Source organism: Sciurus vulgaris, assembly GCF_902686455.1.
Source record: "Sciurus vulgaris genome assembly, chromosome: 3".
In the NCBI taxonomy this organism is placed as follows: domain Eukaryota; kingdom Metazoa; phylum Chordata; class Mammalia; order Rodentia; family Sciuridae; genus Sciurus; species Sciurus vulgaris.
Genome location: NC_136463.1, coordinates 89,639,957 through 89,659,315, shown reverse-complemented (window position 1 = coordinate 89,659,315; position 19,359 = coordinate 89,639,957). Strand labels below are relative to the sequence as shown.

General features: G+C 41.7%; 1 protein-coding gene across 11 annotated transcripts in view; it reads right to left on the bottom strand.

Annotated features, from left to right (window-relative positions):
* The window catches only part of MGAT5 (alpha-1,6-mannosylglycoprotein 6-beta-N-acetylglucosaminyltransferase), a 328,573-nt gene that overhangs the window by 200,720 nt on the left and 108,494 nt on the right, over positions 1-19,359 (bottom strand). For 6 of the 11 annotated variants that reach the window (XM_079135630.1, XM_079135632.1, XM_079135627.1 and 3 more), the window contains one exon: positions 3,248-3,630. In XM_079135630.1, coding sequence (XP_078991756.1) covers positions 3,248-3,488 — 241 coding nt within the window. In that variant the 5' untranslated portion in view covers positions 3,489-3,630. Of the gene's footprint in view, positions 1-3,247; positions 3,631-12,459; positions 12,649-19,359 lie in introns of those variants that run through there. The other 5 variants (XM_079135634.1, XM_079135637.1, XM_079135635.1 and 2 more) reach the window with 3 other exon arrangements.

The window sequence follows — 19,359 nt, the reverse complement described above, 5'->3', positions numbered from 1 at the left end:
GGCTTCACATGTGACTGGGAGACAAGAGCCGACACACTTCTTTCTGTACTGAGAGAGAAACACACAGAAATGCCCTCCGTATCCCAGGAATGAATGCTCTTGGCTATGCCACACAGGCTGCCAGGAGAACCTCCAGATGGCACTTATGGATTCCTAAGTCCCAATGGAAGTCCGTAAGTTTCTTTACAAATTAGCAGAATCAGAATAGGTAGAGGGCAGGTTAGGAGCTACTCTTTGACACTTCTATTGATGTTCCTCCACCTGTAATGGGATGACATCCAAATAAACCTGTAGGTTGAGAATAGCATTAGTTGAAAATGCATTTAATAAACCAACCTACCAAACGTCGTGGCTTAGTCTAGCATCACTTAAACTATCTCAGAACACTCCCATTAGCCTGCAGTTGGGCAAAATCATTGAATAGAGCCTATTTTACAACAACGTGTTGAATATTTCATGCAGTTTATTCAATACTGCACTGAATGTAAAAGAATAGTTTATGTGAATGGTTTTGCATTGTCAGAAAATGGGACAATTTTAAGTTGGAGGCCATCTGTGTTATTGTTTGAGTACTAGTCAAACTAACAGCAGCAGCAGACACATGCCAGGTGCTGACATGCCGCACCTTGTTTAAGCAACTGTCCCTGGTGAGAGAGGGACTGGTGCCCCACTTTAGAAGTCCCTCTAAGGCCCAGACCCTGCAGACAGGATGTGACAAAGCCACACTGTCTAGCTCCCATCTCACCATAATAACCACTGTGACTCTTGACCTGCCAATCTCTAGAGGTAGTGTTTCCAGAGGACAGAGGAATGCTGGGTTTGGATGTGCTTCTAATGAGGGGGATCCAAACACAGGGATGAGAGACACTTAGAAAACACACACACACATGCACACATACACAAAATAAAAATAAAACCCTATAAGATAAAAAGACTCACCCAAAGACTATTTAGGTCAGAACTGACAAGTAGTTTTGGTAAAGGATCAATCAGTATTTAGGTTTGCAGTCTCAGTGGCAACTAATACATAAATAAAGGGGCATGGCTGTACTCTAATAAACTTTATTTACAAAAATAGTGGCAAGGAGGAGTTGGGCTACAGGTCATAGGTTGCTGACTCTGCCTTAAACCACCAGAGTCCTGGGAAATCATTGGATCTATGAGCAACATGATCAGATGAATGTTAAGAATGACCTACAGTGACTGCTGAATGATGGACTCAATTTTTAAGATGTTTTGTGAAATAAACATTGGTATTAGTGTGTTTCTCTTTTGTTGCATTTGTTATAAACAAAAGCTAGCGGCTATGTTTCTAGTAAAACTTTATTTGCACAAATAAGCAGCAGTCTGAATTTGGTCCGTAGGTTAAACTTGATGGCCAAACTGAAATAATAGTTATCTGCTTGAGAACATCTGTAAGAAGATGGTGTTAGATTCTATTTGCTGTTTCTACTCAGAGCAGTGCTTCTTCAAGGTAGCAGGGAAGACAGCCATTATCTCCTCACACCAAATCATGTTTTCTTGTTAAAACCAGGGAGGTGCTACTGGCATCTATTGCTAAAATCTTATCATGCATGAACAAACTCCCACAACAAAGACACACCCAGCCCTAAGGGCTAATAAGACCAGATGAGAAGTCTTATTTTAGCAGGATCTCACCACCAGGTGATCCCAAATACCTCAAGCACATACACACTTCAATCCAATTAAATTCCAGAAATTCAGCTGCAAAGACCACTTTGATATATCAGGTTCATCTGATGAAAGAACACAAGCGATGTGAGTTAGACTTGCTGATGAGGCCTATCTGACTCTGACTCTCCTCTGATTTTGAGAACAAGATGAATAACTACACTAAGGTTCATCTATAAAAGGAGCAGGTTGGAATAAATAATTCCTTTAGTTTCTGTGAGATACAAATTCCTATGATTACAAGCATGCAAGGTGGTTGAAATTCTAATAAATACTTTGCCTTTTTTGGTAACTTTATAGAAAGGGTAACCTTTCTGTAGGGCTGAAAAGCTAAGACCAGATCACTGTCCTTTTACAATGGAGGGAGGAAGCCTTCCCTCTGAGATGTTTAGCAATACACAAGAAACAAACAAAAAAAGTCAAGGCAACCAGTGAAATTGAAAGTCTATAAACATACCACTTACGTGGCTTCTTCCTGTCCATGTAAAAGGTTTGTCAGACTGAGATAAACAGAAGAAATTGCTACCAGTTGTTCTCCTTTCCTCCCAAAGGTGGAACAAGGACCCTAAAAGCCCAGAAGCTTTACAATAGCAACTGCCACCTGTTACATCATCCATAGTGGCAATACCAATAGTGGCTGTCTGCTTAATATAAGTTGATGAGTAATTTTAAAAATGCACACCCTGAGAAACTACCTGGTTTTTCAGTGTGTGCTCTCAAAATGGAGCCTTGTTTTTTAAACCCCCCCCCCCCCCCCCCACACACACACACGACATACACTGAAATGTTAATTGTGGATATTGCCTGGAGACTGATGTGTGATCCTTTTTCCTCTATTTTTTGTTTTTTTACAGTTCCCACCTTAGTCTATATTAAGCATAATTTTTGTTGAAAGAAAGGATAGATCCTATATTTGCATTTTTTTTTACTCTATATCAAAAAGTATCTGAGGCACCTAAAAATAAGCAACAGGTATAAAAAAAGATTTCTCTCAAAGCAAGAGCTAGTGGAGACAAGGGCAAGAAACATGAGCAGTCAAATCTGAAAAGGACAAAAAGAAAAGCTATTAGCCAGCATGTGAGCTCCCATGTCACTGCACACTGGACAGAGACACACATTTGTCTCTAAGCTTGGTGACTTTCAAAACAAACAAAAAAAACACTCCTCCTCTCCCTCCTCACCTCAACTCACCCCCACCATCCCTAATTAAGTTTTGTTTAGAACAGATAATAAGTGCTTTTCAGAATTCCATGAACACACTCCCATTTGAGATCATACACTCCAGAAATGTGTTGAGGGAGGAGAAACCAACTGCGAACATGACCCACAGAGCGCTGACTGTACTGACCACGGCTCCTGGGGAAGGTATCCGTGTGCACAGGAGCTCACCATTTCCCAAAGGGCATTGCTTTACCTATCTAAAAGTGCCCCTGGGTAATTCATTGCTCAAGAAGCAGTGGTAAGGGATAACCATGGCAAGTTTGAGTCTGGGAGCCTCCAGGATTCTTTCAACAGCTCCCCATCCAACTGCACCCCCTCCCAGTACAGCACTTACCATAAGCTGTCATGACACCAGCGTATGGCCCATCTACCACATTCCTGTTTTCTTCTGCCAGTGCCTTGATGTACCTTTTGCTGAGGTCCAGGATTTGCTCCCGCAGCACAGAGCTGCTTTCAGGCTGAGTTCGCTGTTGGATGGTGAAATGCAGAAGCATCATACCCCAAATGAAGCCGAAAGTCACCAGGAAAAAGCCCAGCTTCTGAGAGGACAACTTCCAGGGAGTAAAGAGAGCCATTGCTCTCTGGCAACTTCACCTGCCCTTGGCTCTCAACACATGGAAGGTGGACTCAAGTTCATGGTGTAGGCTGGGTCTGCAAGTCTGCGGGTCTCACTCGGGCTCCTGCGTCAGTCGGTTTCCTTTCCTTGCTTCCATTCTGCTGCGAAGGAGGAGGGAAGTTAGCAAAGTGGCAGTGGCAAAACACAGCAAAAGAAGCCAGAAGTCATAATTTCACCGGGACAGCTGAACATCAAATGTCAACTTCCTTTTTTTCTTTATTTGCTGGTTTGGCACCTTAGTTTATGATTCGGGATGTGTAAGCTGAGAGGGGAAATCTGGTGAGGCAACAAGAAGCTGTACAAACACGGAGGGGGAAGCGTGTGTCTGAGTGAGTTAACAGGTGTAGTGGGGCTGCTCCTGTCTGGACTAAGGTCAAAACAGGAAGCTTGTTTTGCAAGGTGGGGAGGAGATGGACGGATATTTTACTGCATGTCAGCAAAAACCTAAGCAAAGGGTAGAGTCATACCATGGGGTACTTTATGCGTCTGTAACTTGAGCTCACAAAGTCATTATTATGTGCTTTGGACAAGGATTTGAGCATGCAGCTGGACATGTTGGCAAGAAAGCAGATGCCCCCGCAAGGGTGGGTGACAAGGAAGTGAGAGAGGGCCCCCATCTTATTTAACCATGGCTGGCTTTCATTATCAGTACTCTCAGCATGGAGAGAGCTTTTTTTTTTTTTTTTTTGCCGGGCTGGGGATCGAACCCAGGAACTCCAGCATTCGAGGCATGTGCACCAACACTGAGCTCCACCCCCACCCTAGTTTTAGTTATCTTGAACAAAAGCAGCTTCTCGTTGCTTACTGGCACACTGTAACACAGGAAATACCAAAAGCACCAGGCTGTCTGCTTTTCTGTGGTTCTCACTTTCACTCCCATCATGCAGCAAAGTGAAAAGCTAAAGGGCAGAGTTTCAAAATGAAGGTGGTCAGATTCCATGTAATACCAGTACAGGATGAGCCAAAGTTCTCAATCAGGGTTTCTTGGCAAGGGGTCCTGACCATAGACTGCAAGGAGTTTACCAGTATTCTGATTTATCCGCGCTTTCTTCTAGAGACCCAGGTTATGGAACCAGCCAGTTGACAAAAGTGCCACTCAGGGAGAGGATGAGCAATGATCCCCTACAAGGGACTACCCAGGATGTATTTCAGAGTGCACACATGTTTTGGGTCAACGGGTTCGTCTTTGTGAGCAAACTAAGAAGAAATGGCAGCAGGATCTTGGAGCAATTAGCTTACAGAATCTGCAATTCAGTGGATCTGGTGGTCTCTCTCACTGCCTTCCCTTCACCTGTCAACAGAGCAATCCATAGTTGGTACTTCTATTAATAACATTAAATGATAAATAAATTCTAGATACTTCCCAGACATTGGATAAATGCTTCTTTGTACCTTAGCTCACTGGATCCTCATAAAAGTTCTATATGCTAGTAAGTGTTAATATTACCATCTCTCACTTATGAGAAACAAATTAGATGAGAAAATAACGTTACAGGGAAGTCGCTTAGTAATAACCTGTCTCAGCCCACGTTCTCCACTGCTCTAGCCTACAGTGTTCCCTTATTAGTCTGAAGTCATAAAACACTAGTCTGCCTACCTTGGATTGTTTACCAGTTTCTGAGTGGCTACTGTAGCTTGGAACTTTAATGCACCCCAAAGGTTCATAGGTTGAAGGTTTGGTCCCCAGTCAGTGGCACTATTGAGAGGTGGTGGAACCTTCAGTAAGTGGGATCTGGTGAAAGGAAACTGGGTGGCAGAGGAGAGATAACCTAGGAATGGCCCAGGATCAGTAAACTTGCACTCAGTCTTCCCCTCACCATCCCTAATCCCCCAACAGCCTATCTGTGTAAGGTTAAGAATGGTATGTACATGCTTACAGGGGTACTGAAATTAACAAAGAAGAATATGTGACAGAGACCCTATGTAGCACAAAGTCTAAAATATTTGCTTTTTGGCCTTTAACAGAAAAGGTGTGCTAACCTCTGAACTCTAGGTTAGTGGTTCTCAAAGTGTGGTCTCTAAACTCACCAGTAGTTTTAGCACCAGTGAGAAATGCATATTCTCTGGCCTTACCCCAGACCTACTGAATCAGCAACTCTGGAGACCTGGAGCCTTGCATCAACAAACACAAAAAGTGATTCTGATGCATGCTCAATTTTAGAATCCCTGATTCACACGGCCAGAATCCAGGTGCATGCATTCCATCACCGCAATGCCACCACCAAGTCAATGTGATGAGGCTCAAATTCTATCTTGAGCTACTTTAAAGCATAAGTTTCTACAGCCCTACACCCTACACCCCTGCTGCTCTGCTCATTGCCATGAGCCCTATGCATCCTCCAGGCAGCTCCCCTTCTTCACTCAAGCTTCTCCTTCCACCTGGTCAGCTTGCTTCACTGTGTCACACTGCCAATCCAAATCCAGCCAGCTCTCCAAGCCCCACCTGTCTCAGCCCACGTTCTCCACTGCTCTAGCCTACAGTGTTCCCTTATTAGTCTGAAGTCATAAAACACTAGTCTGCCTACCTTGGATTGTTTACCAGTTTCTGAGTGGCTACTGTAGCTTGGAACTTAAATGCACCCCAAAAGTTCATAGGTTGAAGGTTTGGTCCCCAGTCAGTGGCACTATTGAGAGGTGGTGGAACCTTCAGTAAGTGGGATCTGGTGAAAGGAAACTGGGTCATTGGGAGCGTGCCCTTGAAGGAGATATTGGAACTCTGGCCACTTCCTCTCTCCCCTTTTGCCCCCTGGCCATCATGAGATAAACAGACCTCCTTGGACACATGCTTGCCATGATGTTTTGCTGTAGGGGAAAAAAGTAAGGGACCCATCAACTGTGGACTCAAACCTCCTCAACTAAGCAAAAACAAATCTTTCCTCTGTACAAGTTGACCATCTGAAGTATTTTTTCACAGTGATGCAAAGCTAACACAGTGAAATGCCGTGACATTGTTTGGGAGACCGCACATGTGTACACGCACACACACACACACACACACACACACACACAGATGCTTCTCCACTTATGCTGGGGTTACATCCTAACAAACACATCCTACATTGAAAATATTAAAAACGTATTTAGTACACCTAACCTACTGAACATCAGTTTGATCTGGCCTATCGTAATTATGCTTGGAACACTTACATTAGAATCCAGTTGGGCACAAGCATTTAATGCAAAGCCTACCTGATAATAAAGTGTTCCACAAATCCTAAGTCAAACTATTCTAATTAAGGAACCATCTGTGCATACCTTCTTGAAGAAAGACAAAGCACAATAAAATACCTGTTGACTAAATGTCATCAGGCACCATGGCACTGTATTTTGTCCTTCTCAACAGCCACCAGCTGAACAGCAGCTTCCCTCTTTCTGTCATGTGTTCTACAAGTATACACAATGGAGTACCTGCTGCCCTCAGGCCCTGGAGACTGAATAGGGAGCAAGTTAGAACTTCTGCCCTTAGGAGGCTAGAACATTTAAAGCACTCCACTAACTAGGCATTGCCCTGACTTCCTCAGGAAGTGGCAGTGCTTCCTTTTTGATAACCCATACTCATTAGTCACCCAAGGCCTGAAGGGATTGTTCCAGGCCAAGTAATGAGATGCTCTACCAAGGAAGACAGTCTGCAGGTGATTTTTGTTGAATATTTTAGGACAGAAACCCAACTGCTGACAGAAATTACCTATCAACTTTCAGACAGAAAGCCCCACTCCTCAGTGAACCCACTGAAGAGACTGCTCAAGTCTACACAGTTTAAGCCACAGAAAGACCAAGGACAAGGTCTTGGTCTTGGAAAAGGGCTTCATTAGAAGGGGGAATGGTACTAAACCTTTGCCTTGGGAGGGTCACATCTACCAAGACGGTGCATTCAAGGGGTAAGAAGATGGCCAAGAAACCTAGCCTGCATGAAATTATTCTAGTTCGTGCAGATGCAAATTTGCTGCAAAAATCCCTAGCTATAAGGGGTTCAGAGTACTTGAGGGCCCAGATTTTAAGTGACTATAAAACTGCCAGGGATGTTTTCTCCTCTGGTGGAATGCAGAGTGTGAAATAACAAAAACCATCAGCATACTCACAGCACACACAAAGAGTCACATTAGAATTCATCTCTATGATTCCTATTAAGGAGATAGAATTTAAGACTTTTCAAAAGCATTATTCAGGAGACACCTCTATCTCCCACAGTAATAGGAAAATAATGAGGAGGATCCAGTACAGCCATCTTCACTGAGAGTCTTGGTGCCATAAAAGGACTAATGATGATCATCAGTAATGGGCATAATTAATGGAGAGGCCTTGAACTAACAGCAATCAAAAAGTAGTCTTTCAAGCTAAGAATGTGCCTGCCTCCAAACTTACCAATTGGGTCCTCCAGCTAAGTGAATCCAAGGGACAGAATAAAGGACTATATAGTAAATCTCAGAAGATCCTGTTGCCAACCAAAATGATGACATTTCAGAGCCAAGATTTCATCAATCCTCAAGACAGAAGTTTATGCCAGGTCTGTTCGTGATGTTAACTGCCCCTACATGCACCCCCTGCACCCCCTACTTCCTAAAAGAGTACCATTTATTTCCTTATTTCCCACTCATTTCTCAACACAGTAAAATCTGGCTTTTGCCTTTTCAAATGTCATCAAAGATCTTTGGAAAGGAAATACATCATTAAATTGGAAAAAAAAAAGACACAAAGATGTTCAGTATCATTAATCATTAATGGAAATCAAAACCATAATAAGATATGGCTTTACACCCATTTGGAGAGCCAAAAATCAATAAATACGGATAAGAACAAGTGTTGGTGAGGATGTGGAGAAATGAAACATTCTCATACTGCTGGTGGAATGTAAAATGGAACAGTCAGTGTTGGATACTGTTGTGGAAAAATGCTGTGGTTCCTCAAATACTTAAACAGGGAGCTACCATGTAATCCAAACAATATACTCCCAGGAATTCTCTCAAGAGAAACGAAAACTTTGGTCCACACAAAAACTTAACAAATTATCATAGCAGCATTATTAAAGAAATAACCCAAATGTCCATCAACAAAGAAATGGGTAAACAAAACTAACATAAACATAAAATAGGATAATATTTGGCCATAAAAGGAATGAAGAACTGATTATATTATAATATGGGTGATCCTTGAGAACATTATGCTAAGTGAAAAAATACAATTATTAAAAATCACATATGGTTCCATTTACATGAAAAGTCTAAAACAGACAAATCCATGGACAAATCTGTTTTGCTAAGGGCTACAAAACAGATAAATTGGGAAATGATATCATAGGTGTACAGAGTTTCTTTTCAGGGTAACAAAAATGCTTTGAAACTGACTGTACTGATAGAAGAGAATTCTGTGGATATATTAAAAGCCACTGAGCTGTACATGGGGGTACATGCCTGTAATCCCAGCAACTCAGTGAGACCCTGACTCAAAATTTTAAAAAGCCGGGGGTGGGTACTGGGGATGTGGCTGAGTGATAAAGCACCTCTGATTTCAATTCCCCAGTACCTAAATAAATAAATACCACTGAGCTCTCCATATTCAATTGGCAGCATAGTATGGTATGTGAATCATATCTCAATAAAGTTGTTAGAAGAAAAAACAAGTTCCACTATGAAGTTGAGGGTAGGAAGAGGAGGCCCATGGACCCACTGCAGCCTCTTTCCTTATACCGTGCAGCTCAGCCAAGACCAGATTATGCCATCCCTAAGGCTGATCACAAGAGTGGCAACAAATGGAAATCACATGGAGCAATCTGCCTCCAGTTCACCAGAGCTGGCCATTCTTACAACCTCCAGATCCTTCTGATCCAATCTCCACCGGCCTTCTGATCGTTCCTGGCCCACCTCGCCTGAATAGGGAGAATATTCTAAAGAAGAGTTCAGTTCCAATGAAGTTAGAACAAGACAAATGAAGCAAGTCCTTCAGGTGACCATCCAAAGTCCTTGGCAGCCCCATGTACTTCCTCCAAGACCTGCATCTTCAGAGGATGGATGAAGGTAGAGATGACCATTCCTTCAGAAGTGATGCTAGCCTTAACCACAGAGATTGGTCTTGTCCAAAAGTTCCAAAAGACAATGCCATCACAGCTCATGGTGCCATACCCACCTTGGGGCACACTGCTTTGTCATTCCATACCTCTTCCGTCCTCCACCACAAACCACCTGCACTACTTCATCTGTCTTTAAAAGGTGGTTATGGGGTCTAACTTTATCCTGACTCTGTGTGATAACATTCAAGAAACTCTAAATCAGTTTTTCTCTCGCCCATTCAACCTTGGGAAATCCCATTCGTATTTCTAGTCTGCCAATCAACCATGCCTTCTACATGAGGCTTCCCCAGCCTCCTTAGATTACGAGAGCTCATCCTCCTTGGAATAACCATGGCAGTTCCTGCTCCTCCTGAATAGTTTCTTACCCACTGCTCAATAGGACAGTCCTGCCTCATCTCTTCTATGGCTCTATGAAGTGCCCCCAAAATAAGAAATGCCAGCAATGGCAATGCCTTGCACACAGTGATGTTCATTAAGTGAGATTCATTAAATGTTTTTTAGATGAAAAGCTAGGGAGGGGGAATGAGTGAAGATACACAAATGAGCAATGACTTCCAAGACAGTCTTCTGATGTGAGCCACAAAGAACCCAGGCACCCTGAGAACACATTTACTCTTTACCTCTCAGAAGATTTTACCCTAAGGTTTTGTCTCATGGCAGTGAAACATTACAGTGTCCTTGAATAGGCAGGGTTAAACTAAAGGGAGCTTGATAGTGATACATACCCAAAGAAGAAAATGAGACCAAAGTTCCAGAGCAACAGTTCTAGAAGGGGCAAGGCAGTGAGGTTATGAGAACAACAAGATGTCTAAAACAGAGGAGGAGACCGGAAACTTGTCCAGGAAGCAGCAAAACCTTTCACAGAGGTTTCTCACTTCATTCTTATGCTAAGACAATCACAGAAAAGGACAGGAGAAAGAGTGGAAAGGGAAGACAAGGAGCCCAACAGCAAAAGCCTGGAAATCTTTAATCTATAGCTTGCTTTACTCATTGGCACCACCTCATAGGTCTCCTTATCTCAATTTCTGCAGGCATAAAATGAGGAAAATTCTGGAAAAACACAACACGTTTAGAGCTGGGAGACTATGACTGACTGATCAGATTTAATGACGCTCAAACTATGTTTCAAAGACCTCAAAGGTTCCCAGAGATATTCCTGAGATTCCACACGTTTCAGTTTAATTTTTAGTTTCTTCATTTAAAAGGTGATTTTCAAATTTTTTTTACATGTCAAATCTTAAGGCACAGGACATAATTAATATACATATCAATTAATACTGCAGAGACTCAGAACGAAACTTCCTCACTACTTCTGTACATGGAATTTGAATTTGAAGTTCTATGTTATTGGTTAGGAATTTAATGCTGGGCAGTGGCCTTGTCCCCCTGCCTTCTTCTTTTCTTTTAAATTTTTTTTTCTGTTGTTGGGATTGAACCCAGGGCCTCACTCATGCTAGGCAAGTGCTCAACTACTGAGTTATGCTCCTAGCCCTTCTTTGCTTGTTTTCTTCTTAAAATTTAAGCCGACATATCTATGCATATAAAAATGGTATGAAAAAGAATTCTGCCTTAATCAGTTCTAGGTGAGGAATAGTCATACATACATACACACAGTTAGAAATTTCCTGCCTGACTCCCATTCCAAAAGAAGTGACAGTCATCTTTAGATGTTAATGATCCAACATTAAAACGATTTCTACTTTTCTAGTATCTAAATCAACTTACACTAAGAGATGCTTTACAGTACTTGGCAGACTATTTCTAAAAATAGTAGCCATTTTCCTTCAAAATCAACTGAATCTGGGCTTCCACACTTCTGTACCCAAACATGGCACAGAAATCTGTGTATGCTAACTCGGTCAACTTAAAAGGAAATATGATAGATTAAAATGTATAAAATACCTTTATAGAGATTGGGGAACCATAATCAATTTTGTAATAACCAAGTGAAAACCCTCAACTTACAGAGGAAGACTGAGGTCCACAAGTAACGTGTTTTCCAGTTAGAGTCTGAACAAACTAGTACCCACATCCTGTCACCTCTATGGTGGTCTCTGCCAAACCAGGTTGAATCTACAAGCCACTTACTGAAAATCAGAAAGGAAGAGACCTATTGATAGGAAACACAAACCAGAGCCCACAGTGCAGTGGTATTAAGAAGCTAAGTCTAATGCAACATCCCACCAACCTGAGGGGGTTGGGAGATTCGAAAGACTATAGAAAGAAAAAACACATATTTGCAGAATTATTGGTGTAAGAGAGAAAGGTGGCATGGGGAGTGAGGTAGATTCTTGCTCTAAATGTGATCATCTTCTGTTTTTGTTAAAAGGAAAAGTGGAAGAAGAAGGAGCTTTATCCCGCAAACAAGTCCAAATTTGTAGGAAGATGAACTGTGACTGTCTACTCCTCTGAATGACAGATGAACAGGGCCAGTGCCATAAACATGAACCCAACCCCAGATCCCACCCTGCAGCTACCTCTTGAGAGTTATGATAAAATGTGCTCTCCTCCATTTATTTTTTTATCATTTGTTCTCATTAGTTACACATGACAGTTGAATGCATTTTAACACGTCATATATAAATGGAGTATAACTTCTTTTTCCGGTTGTATATGATGTAGATTTACAACGGTCATGTAATCATATATGAACACAGGGTAATAATGTCCAATTCATTTTACTGCCCTTCCTGCCCCCACACCCCCTCCCCTTCCTTTACTCAGAAAACAGCTCATTTCCAAGTTCATGACCTTGATCCCTTTCTTTATAAACATTCCAAGTGCAAGCAGCCTGCTCCCTTGAGGACTGGCTACACTGGTCTTCTGTTGAGTAACTAATTGAAAAATCCGAACTCAAACAACACACCTGGGTATTCTTGGAGAGGTTCTTGTCATGGTGAGATTTTAAATAGTCCAATCCCCTTTATAGCTGAAGGGATCAAAGCAGATCCATCCTGTGCCAGGGTTTCCTACACTGAGCCACAGCACATTCTTAATGTGAGCAGGAAGAGGAAAACCTTCAATCCCACCCATCTAAAGCGGTTATTTGCCTTGTAGTTACACTGTAAAATGAGTGGACTTCAGAGCTCTATTTGTAGCATCAATAGCAAAATACATTTCCAACACTGTAACAGGGCTGATGATTCTGTATCCAGCTTGTGCGCTCCTTCCTGCCTTGATGCTTCCCACCCCCACCCCTATTGTGCTCCCCCATTCCCCTGGGCTGTCTCCACTAGAGGGCATGGGGTGGGGAAGGGAAAAGGATCAGAAATGAACATCTGATAATAGAATTGATTTCGCCCCCTAGGTATGTACAAAACTAGCTGGTGGACAAAGAAAGAGGACAAGAGTGAGGAGGAAGTTGTCACTGCTGGATCAGATAAGAGCATCCCATGTTCTTCAAATTTCATTCACTGGGCTCATAGATTATTCATAATTGGCAAAATTTTCCATCAACACAAAATGAAACCCCAGTAACCCCAAGAATTCTGAAAACATCTACTAAACCAAGACAAACAGCATGGCTTCATGAAAAATCAAATCCCCATAATCCAAGGATTCCCCATCGTGGCACAACTGACACTTGAATTTGGGAGGTTTTGTCTTGGAGGAGCTTCTTGCACAGTTAGATGTCAGGCAGCAACCCCGGCCTCTCTCCACTAGATGCAGTTAGGATACAACAAAATCCTCCCAAACTGGGAGCTCTGACAATCAAAAATGATTCCCTAACAAAAAAAAAAAAAAAAAAAAACCCTACCATTATGTACAACTATAATGTACCAATAACAAAAAGTGCTAATGCACCTGAGGGATAATAGCACCCTCGCTGAGACATGCTGCCTTCAACAACAGCAAGACCTTCCCTACTCTAGGAAGCTACTCAGAAGTCAGCCCTCCTGCTACACCGCAAGGTGAGACCACCAAGGTGAACTCAGGAGCCCCCACCAGCCAGTTCTGAGACCTCTGCTAAAGCCGTGGAGGGAAGAGAAGACTGACCCCTGTGCAGTCCCAAGCCGACCAGTACGCGAGCCTCCTTTTCCTCTACATCCTCCAGGGTCACCACTGTGTTGGCACCAGCCCAGCAGCTCACTCCTAGGCTGTGTCACTGGTTACTAATTAGTATATGGCACTGGGGCCCCACTCTAGAGATCCTAGTCCATGAATTAAGAAGCACAGGAAGGCAGACCGTAAGAAGACCAAATGTAGAAGGTGCTTCATCAGACAGTTAAAAAAAGAAAAAAACAAATCAGGATTTTCATCTGGTTTCTGGCCCAGGAAACCAGGAACTGGCATTAGGAGAGGCTGATGACGACACTCTGAGAAGAAATCAAAACACTGTGTGAGGAGATCACATTGCAAGGAGTTATCATGTAGGTCCAACACTGAATGAAAGCTCTTGAAAGACTTGCTTCCCCTCTGAGCCAAAGGACAGTAAAGCCACAAAGGAATTTTATAAGCATAAAAAGTAGCCTTTTTGTGAAAATCAACTTCTGGCTATTCCCTACGTCTGGAAAAACCACTGATGATAGCAGACCCAAAGGACCTCCATATAAAGAAAATCACAAAAACCACCAAAATTGTTTTAAAAACACGAGACAATGCTCTCAAAAGAACAAATATTATTCAGCAAACCCTGAGCCCCACGGGGTTAACCACCCATGCTGGCCCACCCATTCCTAGCGTGTTCTAGCTGCCCAGTCTGCAGAAATGGGACAGCCCTCCAAATACTTGATTTGATCAAGACCATGGGATTAAAAATATTAACAAAACAGCTGATGCTCAAGGATATACACACACATGCACACACACGGGTAACTCTGAGATAGCCTTTCTGAGGCTCATCAGATATTAAATGTGAGGCCTGGCATGGTGGTGCATGACTGTAATCCCAGTGACTTGGGAGGCTGAGACAGGAGGATAGCAAGTTCAAGGTCTGCCTGGACAGTTTAGCAAGATCTTGTCTCAAAATAAATAAAACTGAAAAAATGAGGGGGCAGGCTATGGATGTAGTTCAGTGGTAGAGTCAAATCCCACTACAGGGGGAAAATTTTTAAAGCTTAGAAAGAACTTCTCAAGGATACAGTCAATCTGTGCGGACCACACAACCCCATGCTTTGGCAGACCCCAGGTCTGAATTTTCTTAGGGAAGATACTGGTTGGTAAGTTTACCTCTTACTCTTTTTTTTTTTTTTTAAACCAGAGATTGAACCAGAGGTGTTTAACCACTGAACCACATTTCCAGCACTTTTTATTTTTTATTTTGAGACAGGGCCTCACTAAGTTGCTGAGGCTGGCTTTGAACTTGTGATCCTCCTGCCTCAGCCTCCCGAGTAACTGTGATTACAGATGTATGCCACCATACCTGGCTGCTTTTTAAAAAGTAAGGTGCCCAGTTTTTACACATGAAGATGCTGATTTACTTCATTTAAGCAGAGGCCTGATCAGAGGTATTTTCATGTTTATGCTGCCTAGGAGACTTCAATATACAGCCAGGTATGAGAACTACTTAAAGACATTCCTTTTATCAGCTCTATAGGTTCTATCTAACAGGACCCAAAACATGAATCATTCCAGTATTTCCAGGGATGACCTCTTTGCTCCCCACAAAAGTAGGTCCACTGGCTCATATGATAGTCCATCTGCAAGACAGGCTGGCATTCTCTGTAGAGAATCATAAGCTGCATGCCTGTGGTCCCAGCTACTTGGGAGGCTGAGGTGAGAGGATCACTTGAGCCTGCGAGTGGGAGGTGGAGGCCAGCCTGGGCAACACGAGGAGACTCCTGACTTAAGGGGAAAAAAAATGCATCAAAAGCCTGTTTTCTCAGGCCAATGCCCCACCAAGCAGCCAGATTTTTAAAAGTTAGTCCAGTGCAGAGAACCCAGTTAGGTCATCCCACAATGTGGAAGAACTTGCAAAGAATAATGCTGGACTTATGGCTTTCATCACCCTGTCCTGAGTAACTGTCTCTAAACATGAAAAATCATTTGAGGTTAACCTAACAGCCTCAGCTTCTCCCAATTGCTTCTATTAACCTGTACCACTAAGACCGTACTATTCAAGCTCTGATCTGTAACTTGCTTATTACAAATGCAGACCCTGGGGCTCAAGCCCAAACCAACAGATCAACTACTGTTTTTAACATGAACACAAGATTATTTGCACCTTACAATTTGAGAATTATTTCTTATATCATTCAGGAGAGTAGGAATGGAGGCAATCAGATACTAAGTTCTGATGGGGGATGACAAAGAATACTGCACAATTTTCCTTTTTAGGAGGTACATAGCAGAGCACTTATTGATTTGGTATAAACTTTGAGTAAGTTAAATGTATATCTTGCTGCCATCCAGCTGAGATGAGAATCATACACAAAGAGAACGTGGTTTTAACATCATGAACTAGAAGTGCCCATAGGAAAACTGGTCCTACTTTCTAATTGCTGACTAACATTAAGGGCTTTGACTCATGAGGCTAAAATCAATGATACAGCAGGGTGTACTGGCACATGCCTGTAATCCCAGCAACTCAGGAGACTGAGGCAGGAGGATCACAAGTTTAAGGCTAGCCTCCTCAACGTAGCAAGACTCTGTCTCAAAAAATGCAAAGGTCTGGGGATGTAGCTCAGGGGTAAAGCACCCCTGGGTTTGATCCTTAGTACCTGCCCCCAAATTAAGATGCAATTTGGATATATTCTTTCCAAGTTTAATTGATATAACAAATAACTACAAACAGCAAAGCACTTTAACACAGCTACTGAACAATATTTTGCACAAGTCCAAGTTAAGGCAGTTGTTTCCTAATTGCTGAAGTACTCATTTTAGAACACTTGCCTAACAATCACAAATACTTCCCCAGTTAACTTCAAAGAGGAACAGACTTCAATGGAGGTAAGCATCTTCATCATGTGCCCTAATTTCACATACAAGGATGTCAAACAATAGTTAAATCTTCTAGAAATGGCTCTAATTCAGACATTTTCCAAGGCACACGATAGTGAGTTCCTGGTCACTGATAGCCTTTCAAAGTTTTGCTGAAAGATGACTTAAGTTATACACAATTCACCCATTGTTCTAGACCAGTTTTGCCCAGTATTTTGTGCAAATGAAATATCTCCCACTGACACACACAGTCACACCTCTCATCCCTTAGGATTTTTTTTAATCATTTCTAATATTTAATCCATATGTGATAGAATATTAAAGTAAAATCTTAACTCATTTTTGAAACAAGGTATTAAAGTTTATGCAGTTCATTTTGATACCACCTTTGCTAATGTTCCAAATGATTGATGATAAATTACCTTTTACCCATTTAATCTGTAACACACAGCAATTATATAAGAAAAAAAGTATGATTTGTTTGTAAAATTCCATTTCAAACTTATATTCTTATTAGTATGCACTTGGTGTAGGGACCAAATGCATATTCAAAACCAGACAGCAAACTAATTACAGGCCCTGACATCAAAACGAGACAAGAAACTGCCCAATGTTTGGAATTTCTTATATCTGGATTTCAAAACAAATCAAATGGTTTATATAGGGAGGACTCTCTACTTCCTTTGGACATATTTTCATGCAAAACATTTGCTCCATTTCCCAGGAAGAAACCAGAGAGAAAAAGCAGGCCTACACCTGCTTTGGAGTGTTCACAGCCTTCTGGGGGAGAGAGGCTAACACCTCAGCTCTGGGAGACTGAATACTGCCTCTCTTCCTGCTCCTGTGGGTTAAATTCACACTGCATCCTTACCTGCCTCTGGCTATAGGACATCATCTGGGTGGGTATGTGAGACCCATCTAAAATAGATCAGCAAGTCCTGCACCCAAGCCAAGTGTTCCAGCTCTGCTTTATGCAAATAAAGCTGGTATTATAATTGATTTTTATTTATTTGTTCAGGTGCTGAGGATTAAACCCAGGACCTCACACATGTGGTACTGCATTTTAATCTTCATCTGGTTATTTCTTTTTCCTTTAGATCAGAACTCAGAAAGGAGGGAGGGTATAATTAATTGTTATCTCCAAATCGCCATGTTTACTTTTTTTTTTTTCTGTTTTGTTTCTAAATATCAGGATAAGACAGGTGGTTTCCAGCAGTTATTTGAAAGCACTTCTTACAATAACACATTGCAGGTGTGTGAATCTTTAATTCTAATAAATTAAAAGCAAAATGACTATAACAGTCATAATATTTCCTCTTTCTAAAAACTGATTTTTTGAAATACTGAAAGATATGCCAAAAGAATTTTGATCAGATGAATGTAACTTTTGGCTAGATGCATGATAATCTGTGGGGATACCAGAATTCTCAGTATAATCCTCAATAATTACACTTTGGCCTTTTTTTCCTAACACATACTATCTTTAACCAACTGTACGTTACGGATATAAATTCTTTCCATTATAACACATAATGGCAAAAAGCCTCATGGTTTGCTAGTGCAGAAATGTCTTCCAAATGTCACTAACAGCCTGACAACCTTGGTAGGCTTTCAAATGCTTCCAGCTTACAGGGAGATATGGAATCATCTATGTAAATATGTATTTGATTTAATGACCTTCAAAAATAGAAATGGTAAAAGAAACATCAGTACCATTCAAAATGAAAGCTCAGTACATCTCCATGGGAATACTGCTTTAGATATTTCAAATCCCTGGATTTGGCCTGCCCTTACACCACATCTTGGAAGAAGTCTTCAAAGAAATGCACTTTTGATCTAATAGGGGAATAGTAGCATTAATAATGGCCAGGTGAAACAGTGGTTGGATTCACCACAAACATGTCAAAGGTTTCACTCATTACACTTCATATATCCAGGAGGACCTAGAGAAGAAAGTGTTCCTTCATGTTAATATCAAAAGCATTCATCAGAGCATCTGAACAACTGGCTGGATTCCACTCCATCACCAAAATAAAGCCAGAGACAATATCTGTGTCTTCAAAAGAGATGGGAAAAGCTCAGAAGCAAAATCACAGTCTACTTCCAGGCAGTAAGCTGGACTCTGATACTGATTTTGTGTATGTATAAACTTCACTCCTGACTCTTACTTTTCTTCTCTCATTTTCTCCATTTTTTATTTATTTTACTTATTTTAAACTGTCTTCCTGCATTATATGTTTTCAATCTTTTGGGAACATATAATGATACGTAATTAAATAAAAAGGTACAGGGTAGCTGTGGCAGCGAGAATAATGGCTCCTGCGTCCATTCATGGCCCAATCCCCAGAACCTGTTGCAGACATGGTGGTTTGTCCCTATGAAAACTCATGCTGAGATTTAACTGCTAACATGGTAGTGTTGGGAGGTGGGGCCTCTGGGAGATGCCTGGGTCTTGGGAGTACTGCCCTCATAAGAGAGAACATCTGTCTCAAGAGACTGGGTTAGTTCTTCAGGGATGGATTAGGTCTCCCAAGAGTGAGTTGTTATAAAATGTCTGGTCCTATCAGCCCCTCCTCTTCCATATGTACCCACTCACTCCTGCAATGTGAAGCCATCTACCAAGTTATAATGAAGCACTTGCTAGATGTGGCTCCCTGGTCTTGAACTTCCCAGACTCCAGAATAGTGAGAATTCTTTTATTTATTACCCAGTCTCAGAGGTTTCATTACAGCAACAGAAAACAGATTAAGACACATGGCAAAGAGGAATGTAGTGCCAAATAAAGGCTGCTAATCAGTCGACTTTAAAAAAATGATCTTGGAGTATCCTGGTGGGCTCAATGTTACTACCTTAATATACATCCTCTCATAGAATGCTCATTCTAAAC